Below are 14,371 nucleotides of genomic sequence, written 5' to 3' on the forward strand. Positions count from 1 at the left end.
GTGAGAGGCCGTGGAAGCTTTGTTAGCCGTTTAATAGTAGATTCCCACACTACGTTGCTGTATCGTTCGCTTAGAAAGGCTGCGTTTGTAACGGTCCCCAAAACGAAGGTGAGTTCCTATGTACGATTATGACCTCTGTCTGATCCTGTCTTTGGTCTACGGAACTGGGTGCTCTCCGACGACTGGTGACAGCTTTTAGTTCTGTACTTCAACGTAATTACTTCAACGTTGTGTGACTTACGGTACGGTGGCCTTGGGTGGTGAGTGTCTACAAAGATCTACAAACACTTAAGCTTGAACATGTAAATAGAAGTACACAGTGGTCAACAGTGACTTCCGTAGTCAGGAAGCTAGCGGGACTGAGGGTACGCTGGCTGACACAGTGACAGAAAAACTCGTCCTGACCTCCTTTTCCCGTAAATTATAGGTCAGGGAAACCACTAGTACTGACTCCACAATTTGTTTTCCGATCCAGCCAGTAGAATGATAGAAACTGTAGTAGTTCACGACACAGAGTCTAGGAAAACCCTCCAAACATGCACACACGAGTGCACCGAGGATTTCAAACAAGTTGGCTTGTATGTACTGGAGTGGGGAGTTGGTTTTAGTTTATAGTCCCTGGTCAGAGTTCCATGTATCCGTTTTTGATAGAAACCAAACACCGCCGATAACACCGCCCAGAAATGTGACCCAGTCGGCCGCATTGTTGGATTATTATTCAATGTCCCATGGGGGCAGCCCGGGTCATTTCATTCATACGGGATCTTTGGATGTTTTCAACGCTTTTGAAGAACAATAGTGCAGCACTGTCTCTTTTTCTTTCCAGTTTCTGTCGTGCAGTGCCGCTTTTCTACAAAAAAAAAAGAAATAGATAGAAAGAGAGAGAGAGAGAGAAAGATGGAGAGAGGGGGGGAGAGAGAGAGGGGGGAGAGAGAGAGAGAGAGAGAGAGAGAGAGAGAGAGAAGAGAAAGATAGAATGAGATAGGAAGGGAGAAAGAGGCGGGGCACATTATCTGAAAGACGTACAAAAATCCAGACCGTCAACTACTCTGACTGGAGTTAAAACAGCTGTATTGTATTAGATCTAAAGCCGGTGGTCGTTATGTGTAGAAGTGCACGTACGCTTAGATGTTGACATATTCTGTCTAGCGTTTACGTGCAGTCAGCACTTTTTAAGGTCGGGTCTCGCGTGAGAAAGAACGGCAAAGACTGAAAGGGCCCTGAAAGAGGAAGTGCCACACTGGGAAGGGGAAAACTTATGATTCAACTCTCCGGACGGGGTCGAATGTAGTCTCAAAACCTAGAAACTAACCTACTCTCCTCTGGTCGGCTCCTCTGTCAGTCAGTCTGTCTTTTAGCTGACAGAAACTTTTCTGTTTTTACCTGTACTCTTTGAGTTTTTACCTTCGGGAGCGATGTAACCAAGGAGCTTTTGTAAAAGCTTTTGTAAAAGCTCCTTGATGTAACCTAACCTAAACCTTAAAAAAACCCGGCATACGCAGATGATTTTGGTCGGTGAGAAGGAAACTGCGAAAGGTTTTAGCGGCCACTAGAAAGAAAGTCTAGATTATTTTCCAAGCAGAGGTTCAGTCGCGGAGCTAGATAGTTACCACTATCTCTACTTAGATCTACTTAGAATATGCCTATCGCTTTGACGGTGGTGTATACTCTCACAAGCTATCCTCCCCGCGACTGAGTTCCGAGGTTACACCCTAGTTCCTGTTCCATCTGTAAGGTTTCGGTGGTGACATCGTCGGGGATGTCATGGGGACGATTTTATACGGATCGTGACCTTTTACGGCTGGTCACGGGGACCGTACATTTTTTGGTTCATTCTAGGGGTATGGACTATAGGTGTAAATCCCATAACAGTATGCTCTCACCTACTTTTTACGAAATTTTAGTTTTACTAAACTGTATAGCAGGCTTGAACAAATTCTTCTTCGTTTAACACGCAACCTTCCTTTAATTCTTCAGTAAACATTTCGACGACCATATGCCGTCTTCATCAGTACAAAATGAAACAAATACTATTGGTGCGATATGAACTAGACAGAGTCAGTGCAACCTGATAAAATTCAATTTATTTACGGATATATAGCAGACTGTTATAGGCTGTGTGGCATAGGAGGACTGGAATAAATGGAAATGCGTAGTCCGAAAACCACAGATATTCTAACTGGCACATGACGAATAGAAACCGAAAACGGATGCGTGGCGTACCTATTTCTTTAGAAAGTTTCGTATCGAATATCTATTTTTTACAGTGGTGCCCTTTAAAGTTACCGTTCGACAGCAAGTTTAGGTGTGTTGGGACTATTCCAGATTTGTCGTATTGAGGTGGAGAACAAAAGGTGTGGCTTTTTGTGAGTGCAAGTGGGTGATAACACCAGACGGATTTTCAACGCCTACATTGATGTTTTACGTAAGAGCCGCATGTGCCTTGAAGGTAGCAGAACACAGTTTTCGGCCTATGGGGATTTCTATAGTTAAGGGCCTCAAGGTGACTAGCTTCGACGCAATGAAAAATATAGTAGGGTGCACTTTTGGAATACCAAAATCGGATATGTTTGAGTTGAAGGTACAAGCCACAATATATTAAAAAACAAAAAAATACTGTCGGCGTATCGTCTTCTCACGCCCTCTTTGAAATGCCCCTCTGCGGAGGTCACAGAACTGCAGCCGGCTCACGCTAGAAAGGCAGTTGCGTAATGGAGCGCATTTATACACAAAATAGAAAACTTTCACAATCCAAACCATGCAGTCTCAGAGTCGACACCTTCCGTGACCACGTAGCACAGGTTATATCTGGCTGCCCCTCAAATAAGGTTTTTTACCTCTCCTTCAACAAGTTTATCCGTACTATTTTATGTACCCGCGTCATACACCCCGGGGTTCGCCCACTAATACTGTGTTCTGCTACTTGACAGAGCAAGCCAACACCGTTAGTTAGGTACGCAGACTGCATACTTAAAGTTTGCGTTCCTCCCACACAGGTCAACTACAGTTTACCGAGCTGACAGGAACTGTTGTATTCCAGTGGCATTGGCGACACAAGCAATTAAAAGCCAAGACAGATGTCGAACGAACATACCACCGTCGTGGTGGGAAGGGCGCGGTCACAAAGGTCGTGTGATCGTTGTAAGATCGCTATTATAAACTTCGGGCATTTTGGAGGACTAAAATGTATGTCTTCTGCAAAGTTCAACTGTCCTGGTACACAAAATGCTGTTTTGGTTTGATGTCGGTAGTCAGTCCTGTCCTGCTTGAAAATACTATGGCATCAAAATCGTACGACGATCGCACGATGATGATGATGATTATACCCCTGTGACAGTATCCCATGGCTACTTATTTGTCCCTATTTGGCCAAATTCTTCTCTTTTGTCATCCAGGTGACACGTCTGCTTGAGGACTAGAGGAACATGCCGAACGAACGTAGCACAGGGGTGGAGATGGAACCCCTGACCACCACGGAAACTACCACTACTCCAGAGGGGGGCGATGGTGCCAGCGAAAAAAGTTCGGAACACGAGAACCCCACAGGTACATGTATAACGTTTTTATCGGAAAAGTGGTGGAAAGAAATGGAAGTACATAGATTTTAACAATTACGACTTACAACAGTTTCTTCTGACTAATATTATAAGACTGAGAACTGTCTGAGAACTTCCTTGCACTGTCATACTATAGACGGAGGGGAATGGCTTCTCCCATCTGCAGCTTTGTTGGGTAAAACTTTTTTCTTTCTTGACTTCGGCAACCCCAAAGTACAGCTTTGCACCTTAATTAAAGCAGACCCCACTTTGCACTTACAGGGCCTTTGTACTCACGTGACTATGACGTAATTGTCCGCCATGATGGACGATTAATACTGATGGGTGATGGAGAAATTCGAATATTTCATACGTCACGTGATTATGACGTAATCAACATTTATCCAGGCTCAACCAACCAACATGTGGCCGTGACGTCACATGCAGACATCCAACAAGAATCGCATTCAATTTTGTTATCATAAGAAATAGATCACGCTTATAGCTCAGCTCTTCGGCTTCTATTAAGGCTGATATTTTAACTTTTTCCTTGTTACAGAACTGTTGAGATGTGATGATCAAGAGAAAAGAACAATCAAAAGAAAAAAAATCATAGATTTCCATAGCAATTCTTGCAGTTAGGTGTGCAAAGAGAAGCTGCTGCCGCACTGCTTGAATGTGACGCTAACTTCTGTGTTACGCCAGATGCAAATACCCAAATCTCTATACTTCTTTTTTGTTTTTATTGTGTTTAAATTTTCCGTCTTCATTTAGGTCGTGTGATCAGTAACGTGAACACATACGCGACGCTGAAGACGGTGGTGCAGGGACTGATGGACACGGCGCTGTTCACCAGTAACGCCTCACAGATGGCAAACCTGCTCAAGGGCAGGGAGACGGACCCTTTCACGCACCTAGAGGTAAGGAGTGTTTTAAAGATGTTGAAGACTTTCTTACTTACATCTTCCTCAGGTAGGCCTTGGGGTCTGTCAGCTGAGAGCATCGTCTTTTCCACTCTTCTTGTGATATTGGAAGATTCCTCCTCTTCCAGTCTGCTCAGACTGTACTTTTTCAGTATTTACTGTATGTTGCCTTTCCATATGTTGAAGACTTTAAGTTTGCTAAAGTCTTGACATTTGAATGTTGACGTTTCATTCTTCAAAGTACATGTACTTTCAATGTTACTGATATGTATTGCTAGCACACAAATGCACATAGAAGTCTTTGGGGAGGATTTGGACGTTGCTGTTTTACAAGGGAAACATGAGATAGTCTGAAAAGGAAATATCAAAATGTTAACCAAAGTGAGCTATAGAGGCTAAATTACGAGTTGCTAGTCTGGTATCCAAACCCATTATAGCTCCTCTCATTCAACAAAGAGACTTTGTAGCTATATAATTTTTTCCTTTTTTTAGGTTTGAGCACCAGGCTACGAATTGCAAGTATGTCCTTAACTGTAATAATGTTCTATTCCACTAGGTGGCGCGTGTGACACTGCTGTCCTTCTCCATGGTGTTCCAAGTGGTCATCTTCTCCCTCCTGGTTGTCCAGGGAGCAACAAACATCGAGAAGTTGGAGGAGGACAAGGAGAAGAGGAAGAAACAGGAGGACATGCTGAAGGCAACAAACATCGCTGCCATTGTGTTCTCTATGTTGGTTGTTCTGATCAACATATTTGTGACAAAGTTGGAATAAGTTGAATTTTATGGACAGAAAAAATACATTCTCACAAGGGGAAAATATACTGTAGGCTACTTTTCAAGGTAAATAAGTAAAATATTTTGAGCATCTCCACTTTTTATGTGACTTTTACACTAGTGTGACTTGATTTTCTAGATACGAATCATGTGAAAAGTTTTAAGGTAAAATCTATTTTCAATATTTCTAATATTTATTTTTTGAATACATGTACAAAGTTTTCCGTGTTGGTTGTTCTGATCAACATATTTGTCACAAAGTTGGAATAAGTCATATTCTAAGGACAGAAGGAATAACATTTTTGTAAGGGAAAAATATACTGTAGGCTACTTTTTATGAATAAGTTAAGTATTTTGAGCATTACAATTTTTATGTGACCTTCACACTAGCGTGACTCAAATTTCTAGATATGAATCATGTGAAAAACATTTTAGGTGCATTTTTTTATTCTCTTTTTTCTGAATATGGAGTATTGACTATTTCTTTGTAGTTGTGTCAGCCCATTTCCTTGTCTCCAAATGACCAAGCCAGATTTATATACCCATTTGTTGCAAGCCTTTTCTTAAGAATATTCCTGTTCAATGTCTTGATGGCATGCTTGTATCCGCTGTCCTTCCACATATTAGTTTCCTATGTACACAAAACCATAAACTGTATACAAGTAATGTCTATGCACAAAAAGTACATTAAAAAACGTGGAAGATAAACTATTATCATGTCTTGTAAAATTTCTGTGTATTCTCTTATTAAATCTACTTTATACTAACCAGATACGTTGATATTCACTAAACAAATAAGCCTAAAATGGCTCAACAGACTGTTATCGTACATTTGTAAGTTACCATTGATCTGTTACACAACATTGGCCATGATTATACAGATTAGATATCCAAGTAAACATTATCTAAAGGTAATTCAATCTCTACAACTGGAGATTTTTATGGTAGAGATTGAATTACCAGTAGATATGTTAATAAACATGATCAGTTTGGTAGCTCCAGCAGGCTGAAGTCAGATTACACCATGTAAACTCACTCCATTGGCCCTGTGAGAATTTGGTCACGTGGCACCAACTGTGCCCCACTGTCAACAGACAGGAACGCACAAGCATGTCTGCACTCTCGGACTTGTCTCAGCTTAAGCTTGTGTGGTTTTCACCAGTATCTCTATGAGAAATTTACTAACACTTTCAAATAAATCACTACTTCTTACCATTTTGAGAACTTAATCTAGTCTAGTAAGTCAATCTATGTTTGCATAAATTGCACAAGAGCAAATTCTCACAGGAGCCTGCCCGTGTATAGGCTATGGGCAAGACTCCACGAGACAGACTTTTTCAAAGTGGTGGACATAATTGACCTGGCAGAATTATGTAAGTAAACGTTCCATGATCAGTTAGGCAGCTCCAGCAGGCTGAAGTCAGTGACACAGTCCATGAGCCAGGTGACAGGAACGGTACACAGCTTGGCCGTGCGGATCCTGGGAGGGATCTTGGCGGATTTCTCATCGTACAGAATGAAGTGGGAGCAGTGTGCGAGGTCCGAGTCCTTCCGGGCGTGGTAGGCAACCGTGGTGGAGGCCTGGAACAGGAGGAAGACGTGGTCAGAGTTGTATGTTTGTGCATATTGTCATGATTTTCAAGTGGTGGGTAGCTCTTGTTTCAATGTTGTAGCTTCAGGGGGCATTCAATCAATTCTTGGCTTTAGCTACACATGGGCACAACAAAAATTTCCGGAATACTTTTAAAAGAGGTACAACTCTAATAAGTCAAATTCTTTCTATACCACTAAACAATACAAATGAGGGCAGCAAGTCTTTCAGAAGTTATCAGACTTCTTTCATAAGTGAAAAGAAAAGTTTACAAAGAATAAGCATGAAACTAGCAAAATACTTACAATAAAAAACTGACTTTGGGGTTTTGATACATTTGTAGCTCGTGTTCTCAATCTGGACATGCTATGGTCATAATTGTTTTGACTGCTTAAGTTGTTGAATCGAATTACTATTGACACAACAAGAATTACAGTGACCCTTTGGTAAAGGTTATATCTACAACACTGTGAGAATACCCTCACCTGTAAACAGTCGCTGTCAGGTTTGGGTTCCCTGGCCAGCACCCCCCCTCCCCCTGCCCTGATCAGCTCGATAAGCTCCTTCCTGGGGGGTGTGGGGGGCTGGAACTTCCCATGCAGGAAGAAGTGGCAGCCATCGAACAGTCCCGGCAGCTGGGGGAGGAAAAAAGTGAATATAAGAAATTTTTGTTAGAAAACATATAAGCTGCAGAGCACCCACCTGCTTCTTGGACATCAGTACAGTGTACAAATAGAAGCTGTGCATGTAAAGAAGTAGTAGCAGTATATAGTAAAGGTAGCAGTAAAGTTAACAATAATTTTGAATATACAGTGTAATACAGAAGGATGCAAATGGTAATACCATGTATGTCAAACGTAATGTATCTAATGTGTCAAAGCCTTATGATATAATCTAAATACTTGTAACCTGTTGTTTGCCAGAAGGCTACAAGTTTGTTTGTACTAGAAAAAAGTGCTTTAAATGGCTAGATTTAAACCCAGGTTTTGTCCCTATATTAACCTCATAAAACAAACCAAAAAACTTGGACTTCAAACAAACAAACAAAACAAACAAACAAACAGACCTGTTGCTCTTTGTTAAGCCTCCCCCTGCTGGCCCCTGTACTGTCAGGTTTAGCTGCTGTTCCCAGGACTTCATACGGACCCTCTGGTACATGCTGCTGTTCCTCCAGACAGGCAGACACCCCTGGACACATACAGAGGAAAGATTTAAATCTATAAAATATTTCTGTAACATAAGGCCTCCTTAATAAGATACTGTAAATGCAGAAACTTTCGCGGTGGTATAATGTTCGTGGGTTTTCACGGTGGCCGCTTCACCGCGAACTTAAAACCACCGCGAACATTTTTCCATGGCAGTAAGACTAACTAAGAGACTACAGTGCATGGTGCTACCGGGAACTTAAAAACCACAACATAAAGTCATTTTTCCCGCTACTGAGAAATTAAATCCCCGCATTTACAGTATCCTGGACACATTTAGAGGAGAGACTCAAGTCTCATTTAGGAGTCCTGTCTGTGCGGTGTATATTGTATAGTGGTCTGCGCACTCACTGTTTAATGTACAGAGGTTTGATGCATGAGGGGAATGCCCAAGGCTTCTCATACATGGGTACATATTCAAACACAATTCAATCTCAAAAACTGAATAAAAAGAGGGATTGAATTTGTAGAGGTTGAATTGTATTTGGATATTGTTTAGCTGGATGTTTAACCTTCATAAACGTATCAGGAGTACATATGTACTGAATTCTGACTGCTGCTATATTCTGATAGTCTAGCCAAAAAAGTGTTTCTTCAAATAAGAGTACAGCTAGCCTCACATTTGAACATAGAGTAAGAGTAAAGCTAGCCTCACATTTGAACATAGAGTAAGAGTAAAGCTAGCCTCACATTTGAAGCTGACGATCCACTTCCCGGTGAGGACCCCCCGGAGGTACTTGATGGTGCGAGGGCAGCGTCTGGTGTCGTCACAAGCTGCGACAAGATGGGTCACTGCAAATGGGAACAGCAGGTACATCAAGTTTGTATTACTGCGTATACAATGATGAAATACAAAATACATTGTAGAGTCATACCTTGTCCATGTTTATGTCTATGTATTATCTATGTATAGAAGAATCTCAATAGATAGATAAATAAATAAATAACATTTGTCCACATCATCACTTTTAAACCACAGTAAAGAAAGGCAAACTGAGAAGTGATATGGTCAAGTGTCCCAGTCATCGGGACTAGATAGAACTATCATGCAGGAAGAAAGAGGCGTAGGCAGAGAATGAACAGGTATGACATTGAGTGAAACAAAGAAGAAAAGAAAACCGTTAGTCAATTGGACATTTTGTAGTATTATTGTACCAAAAATGGTATTCTCACCTTGGTCACTGAATGTCTTTACCACTTTCCCATCCAGGACCAGCATGCACTGCTCCAGCGCTTCCCTCTGTTTGGTGTCCAGTCCCGTTGCCAAGGCAACGACCTGTCCAACCTGGCTGCTTGTTGTCATGACAACCTAGGGCATCAAAATTACTGTTTAAAACTTGTGCCGAGACAATGTCAAGGTAAAATGTTTAAAAAAAAAAGTAACCTTTAAGATATACATGTATCAACTACGAAGAAAGTGACTCTTCAATAACTTAAACTTTTTCTGAGGAAAAAATAACACCTTTCTATCTTTATCTATCTAGATCTAATAGTAAATAGCTGTTGTAACTGCTGTTCATGGCAACAAATCAGCTTTGCAGGCACACAGCAATATAGTAACTGATTATAATTTTATTCAACTCACACTGAATGATCTGTCATATTGAAGTTGTGATCTTACCTTTGAACACCCTTGCTACAAGTATTGCTCTATGATAGAGTGCTTGGTGGCAACAAGTTCCACTCTATCATAAATTTAGGGAAAGGCTTTTGAAGACAGCATTTGCTATCTGTGGTTGTGTGAATGCAGAGTTGTGGTATTGAATGCCAAAAAGTTAGCATGTTTTGTCATGTACATGTATCTACCTGTGGCTGAGTGTGAAGGGGCTTGGTGTTCAGAGCTTCCTTCATGGCTTCAGAAACGGCAAGGTCTGCAGGTAGGTGCCCAAGTTTGTTTCTGGGCAAGAGGGGGACAAATATCAACACAAACACACAGTTTGAAATCAAATATACTAGCTTATAGATTGAGTGTATGTTACTGTCTTAAGATAAATAAAGTGAGTAAAATTAACAGCAGTGGATGCTTTCCATAGTTTTTACAATAAGTGCTGAGAGTGAGAGTTACATACATTGAGAAAACAGTATGTACCATTATTTTCAAGTCTTAAGTATGAGTCAGGGAATCGAACCAGCAACCTAACACACGCAGAGCAAGTACTCTGCTATTGCTTCAGTATTCCTGTGATATTTACTGAATCTCCCTCGGACTTTAGTCATCAACTCACCTGACATCTAATGAAGCTCCCCTGGACACCAGTAACCTAGCAACCTCCACCCTTCCGTTGGCCACAGCGTCGTGCAGGGGAGAATCATTTTCAAACGCAGTGGTGTTGATGAGTGCTCTGTGGTCCAACAGTACCTCTGCTACTCTGGTGTGGCCGTGGTTACAGGCCTCATGCTGGGAGGAAGAGAAAACGTATTTTTATGTAGTAGATACACTGAAAAAGATCAACAATTGTAACAAATATTTTTCTGAAACTTGTTCAAATATGTAATTTAAATTTGCATAAAGATAACCTACAATTTAAAGATCTGAATCAGGGCTGTCTCAAAATTTCCCAAAAGGGAATTTGCTTCTAGGTAGGGAGAAAAATTCACCCTGTCCATGAACTTCATGATGTGAAATTGAAGAAAAGGTACTTTTGCAAATGACAGACTTAAGAACTAAGATTAACAACATGGGCTGCGAATAATGAGCTAAATGAAAAAAAAAAATTGAAAGCTGGAGATAGCCCTGATTTGAATAGATAGATTTGCAGAAAGAAACATTGGACATTATGACTTAATACTGTACTACTTTGTATCTACTTCAACCTGCTACTAACCAATGGGGTCCATCCGGCATTGTCCCTAACATTGGGGTCAGCACCTTCCTGTAGTAACTGTAAAACTGTCTCTGCATCACCCTGAAAGGACAAATCAGTAACACAAGTTAGAGGAACCTGATGTATAGTATATATAGGGAAGCATACATTGGCAGTGAGTTGTTAAAACTTGGCATGATACTGTATTGAGGGTAGAGCCTACCCCTCTCCTTCCACCGCCTTTTGAATGTACCTTCCCAACCAAAGTCAGGTACCCATTTTTACACCTGGCTGGGTGAAGTAAGGAAAGTCCTGTAGGACCTAACATCTAGCCAGGAATGAAACCCATGACTTCCCGATCTTGTGTCTGCTAGCCTAGCTACTCAGCCATTCGACATCAAAGGTTATTGAGATACTTAACACATTAGGAAGATGAAAACCTAGCCTAAGAAGAGGAAAGTTTACTAGGAGTGGTGGTAACTCCTGACCTTAATGGCTGCCAGGTGCAGAGGTGTCTCCCCTCTCACATTCCTCTTCATCACATGACCTGGTGACCCTCGTGGACTCGATCTCTGACCCCTAGGGGTCAGGACTGATGACCTTCTGCCCTTCGACCCTGCCCTACGTTGTGGTGTGCTGACAGGGGATAAGCTGGCTCTGCTACCATCCTTTGTGATGTTTCTTGTTTTGTCTTGGATTTCAACACTTTTCCTCCTTGAGGTGCTGGCACCGTCTTCTTTGGCTTCTTTTGGACTATCAGTGTTCATTGAGACTTTCTTGTGAACTCTCTTTAAGGGTGTGCTGTCATTTTCTTCTTTGGGGAGAAATGTCTTCCTTGCTGTTGGGGATCTCCTCTTCTTGTTGTGTGCTTTAGGAGTCTCACAGACCTCAGGTGAGTTAGTGTTCCCTTTTGTGGATGATGATGGGCCAGAGGTGGTGTCAACCTTCTCTGCACTCTTACCTCTGACATTGAGTCTTCCACTTCTCCTTTTCTTTTTACCTGTTTCTTCACCTGTATCTGTTGATGGAGAAGAAGCGTCTTCTTCCTGAAGTTCTTCCATTTTTAACACCTGTGGCATCTCAATGTGTTCAGGTGAAGAAGTGTTCCCTACTTCAGTACCAACCTGCTCTTTTCCTTCTTTACTTCCATCCTCTTGAAGTGTGGCACAATCACCTTGAAGATGTCCTTCTGGCATCTCCTCTTCAGTTTGCCCCATCTTCTCTTGGACAGGCAGAGCATCTTTGGAGATATCTGTCCTTTCATAGGCATCTGAGTTTTTGGCCTGTTCATCATCTAAAGACATGTCAACCTGTTTGGGCTCCTCCATAACTGCCTCTTCAATTCCTTCAGTTTTTGGATTTTCCTCTAACCCCTTCATCTCTACTTCTTCCATTCCCTCATTCCTCTTTCGATCAGTGTATTCCTCTACTTGAGCTTCTTTCATTTCTTCATTCCTCGTTTCTGCACATTTTCCCTCTTTATCCTGCCTCTGCGATACAAACCCTCCTGGCTAATTTCTCTAACTGGCTCTTCCGAGGACTGGACATCCTCTCAGCTTTCTTCTTCCTTCCAGAGTCGGAGAACCCCCACTGTTGGTTCTTATCCGCTAGTCCTTCCTTTGTGACCCGCCTGAACCTTCGACCTGACCCCCGACCCGACCCCTGACCCGACCTCTGCTGACCTTGCTGGCTAGGTGCTGGCCAGAAGTTGAACATGGCTGGATTCTTCAGCTTTTTTCCAGTCTTCTTGGAGGACTTCTTATTACGAGTGGGAGACCCGTGGAAGTCGAACACTGAAAGAGGATCGGGAGATTTAGACGCTTCTTCTGTCTGTTCTTTCTCACTCTCGGAGCTGTCGTTGTCTTCAGCATAACTCTTCTTTGTCCTTGCTCTCAAGGTCACCTGACGCTTCTCTTTGCTGCTACCCTGTTTCTTGGTGGCCTTCTTATCTTGATCCTTGGTGGGTGTTGAAAGCTGTGGGAAGTCCTCTGCCATAGGAGGATTTTTTGCAACACTTTCTTGAGATGCTTCCTTCAAAGTTGTCTTTTTGGCCCTTAGAAGGGCCTGAACGGGTAGATCATCTGGCATATCTTCTGTTACACCTTTGTGGTCTGCCTCAAATGGTTGATCATCAGTCATTTCTTCCACACACCTTTGTGGTCTTTTTCAGTGCTTACTTCCTCAAGTTCCTGCTCCTGAATTTCCATGTCTGCATTTTGTACCAAAGTCTCTTCTGTCTTCTGCCCAGGATGGTCGACGGATGCTTCTTGACTTTCCCCAGTCTTTCCCACATCTGCAAATGTAAAGACTTTTAATTGACTGTTGAAGACGGGTGGTTTTAAATTAACGATGAGGGGGTTACTGACAAAACTGCAAACATAAAACCAAGGCAAAAATTCCAAGAAATACAGTATCAAGGTACCATTGTCCTCCAGGTCTTCCACCTCTGTCTTCCCATCCAGGACTCCCCGTAGCTGACCGGTCAGACTGACCAGTGTCGACAGTCGCCGGTTGGTCTGGAGATCTCTGACCCACGCCGGCATGTCGCACACCGGACAGCTGTTCCCTACGTCTTGCCACACACATGACCTTCAACGAATACAAACATGTAATGTTATCTTATCTCATATCACAATTACTGACTGTGATATCAAATGGATTTATAGTAAAGCCATTATCTTAACACTTAAAAAAAAGCTTAGATAATGTTTATGCTGGTCAGGGCATGGCAGCAGTCTGGTTAAGTGGAAATTATATTGTTTTTTTTTGTACCATGCATCTGAGGAAATTGCTATGAAGACTCGGGAAACTGCTATCTGCTAGGCTGTTGGGGTGGGGGTTGAAGCGGTAGGGCTACAGGAAACAGGGGTTGATACGTTAGGACTCAGGGAGTATGAAGACTGTATCAACCCCCTCCTTTTTTTGGAACGGCCCATAATCCGGGAACACGTAGGGGAATACTAGATTATAAAATAAGTATGTTGTGAAAGGATACTGACCTACAGAAAAGATGCTCACAGCTTCCGAGAGAGCACGGCTCCGTCAGTAGGTGGCCACTGGGAAATGTAACAGGGTAGACATGTAAGGGACACTGTAGAGTACATGATTATCTAGCAGGCAAATTATTTCTTTTGCCGCGAAAAAATATGTAGATCTTTCGTACACTTGGTGCGAACGCGACAACAAAAACACAATCGTATTCGAAAGCTTTCCTTACCATTTTCCACACTTTAGAAGACACTCTAGCTTCAGCAAGGCTTCCTTCGTATGATCCCAGTTCCAAACTGCGCTCTCCGTTGCCATTGTGGTGGAAAAAAGGGAAATCTTGCCAAGTTGTGGACGTTTTCCCTCCCTATTTTCTGTTTCTCCCGCCACGAGTGATTGACCTGCGCGATGACCCTGCGCAAATAGTAGGTACCGTGCAGTCGCGCCCTCTAGAGATATTCACTCAAACTACACCATCGACTCCTACACATCATCCACGTTAACTTCAATGCAAAGAAATATTTCGCAATCATACAGCATTACAACTGGAACA

At 42.3% G+C, this 14,371-nt stretch overlaps 1 protein-coding gene across 1 annotated transcript; it reads left to right on the plus strand.

Moving 5' to 3' along the window:
- On the plus strand, window positions 1-6,000 carry LOC118424758 (ninjurin-2-like). The gene is made up of 5 exons (XM_035833492.1): window positions 1-108; window positions 3,396-3,546; window positions 3,694-3,732; window positions 4,311-4,456; window positions 5,016-6,000. The coding sequence occupies exons 2-5, from the start codon at window positions 3,426-3,428 to the stop codon at window positions 5,229-5,231; spliced, it is 522 nt and encodes a 173-aa protein (XP_035689385.1). The 5' UTR covers window positions 1-108; window positions 3,396-3,425; the 3' UTR covers window positions 5,232-6,000.
- The last annotated feature ends 8,371 nt before the right edge of the window (window positions 6,001-14,371 follow it).

The sequence above is a fragment of the Branchiostoma floridae genome, chromosome 10 (genome assembly GCF_000003815.2).
Source record: "Branchiostoma floridae strain S238N-H82 chromosome 10, Bfl_VNyyK, whole genome shotgun sequence".
NCBI classification, from domain to species: domain Eukaryota; kingdom Metazoa; phylum Chordata; class Leptocardii; order Amphioxiformes; family Branchiostomatidae; genus Branchiostoma; species Branchiostoma floridae.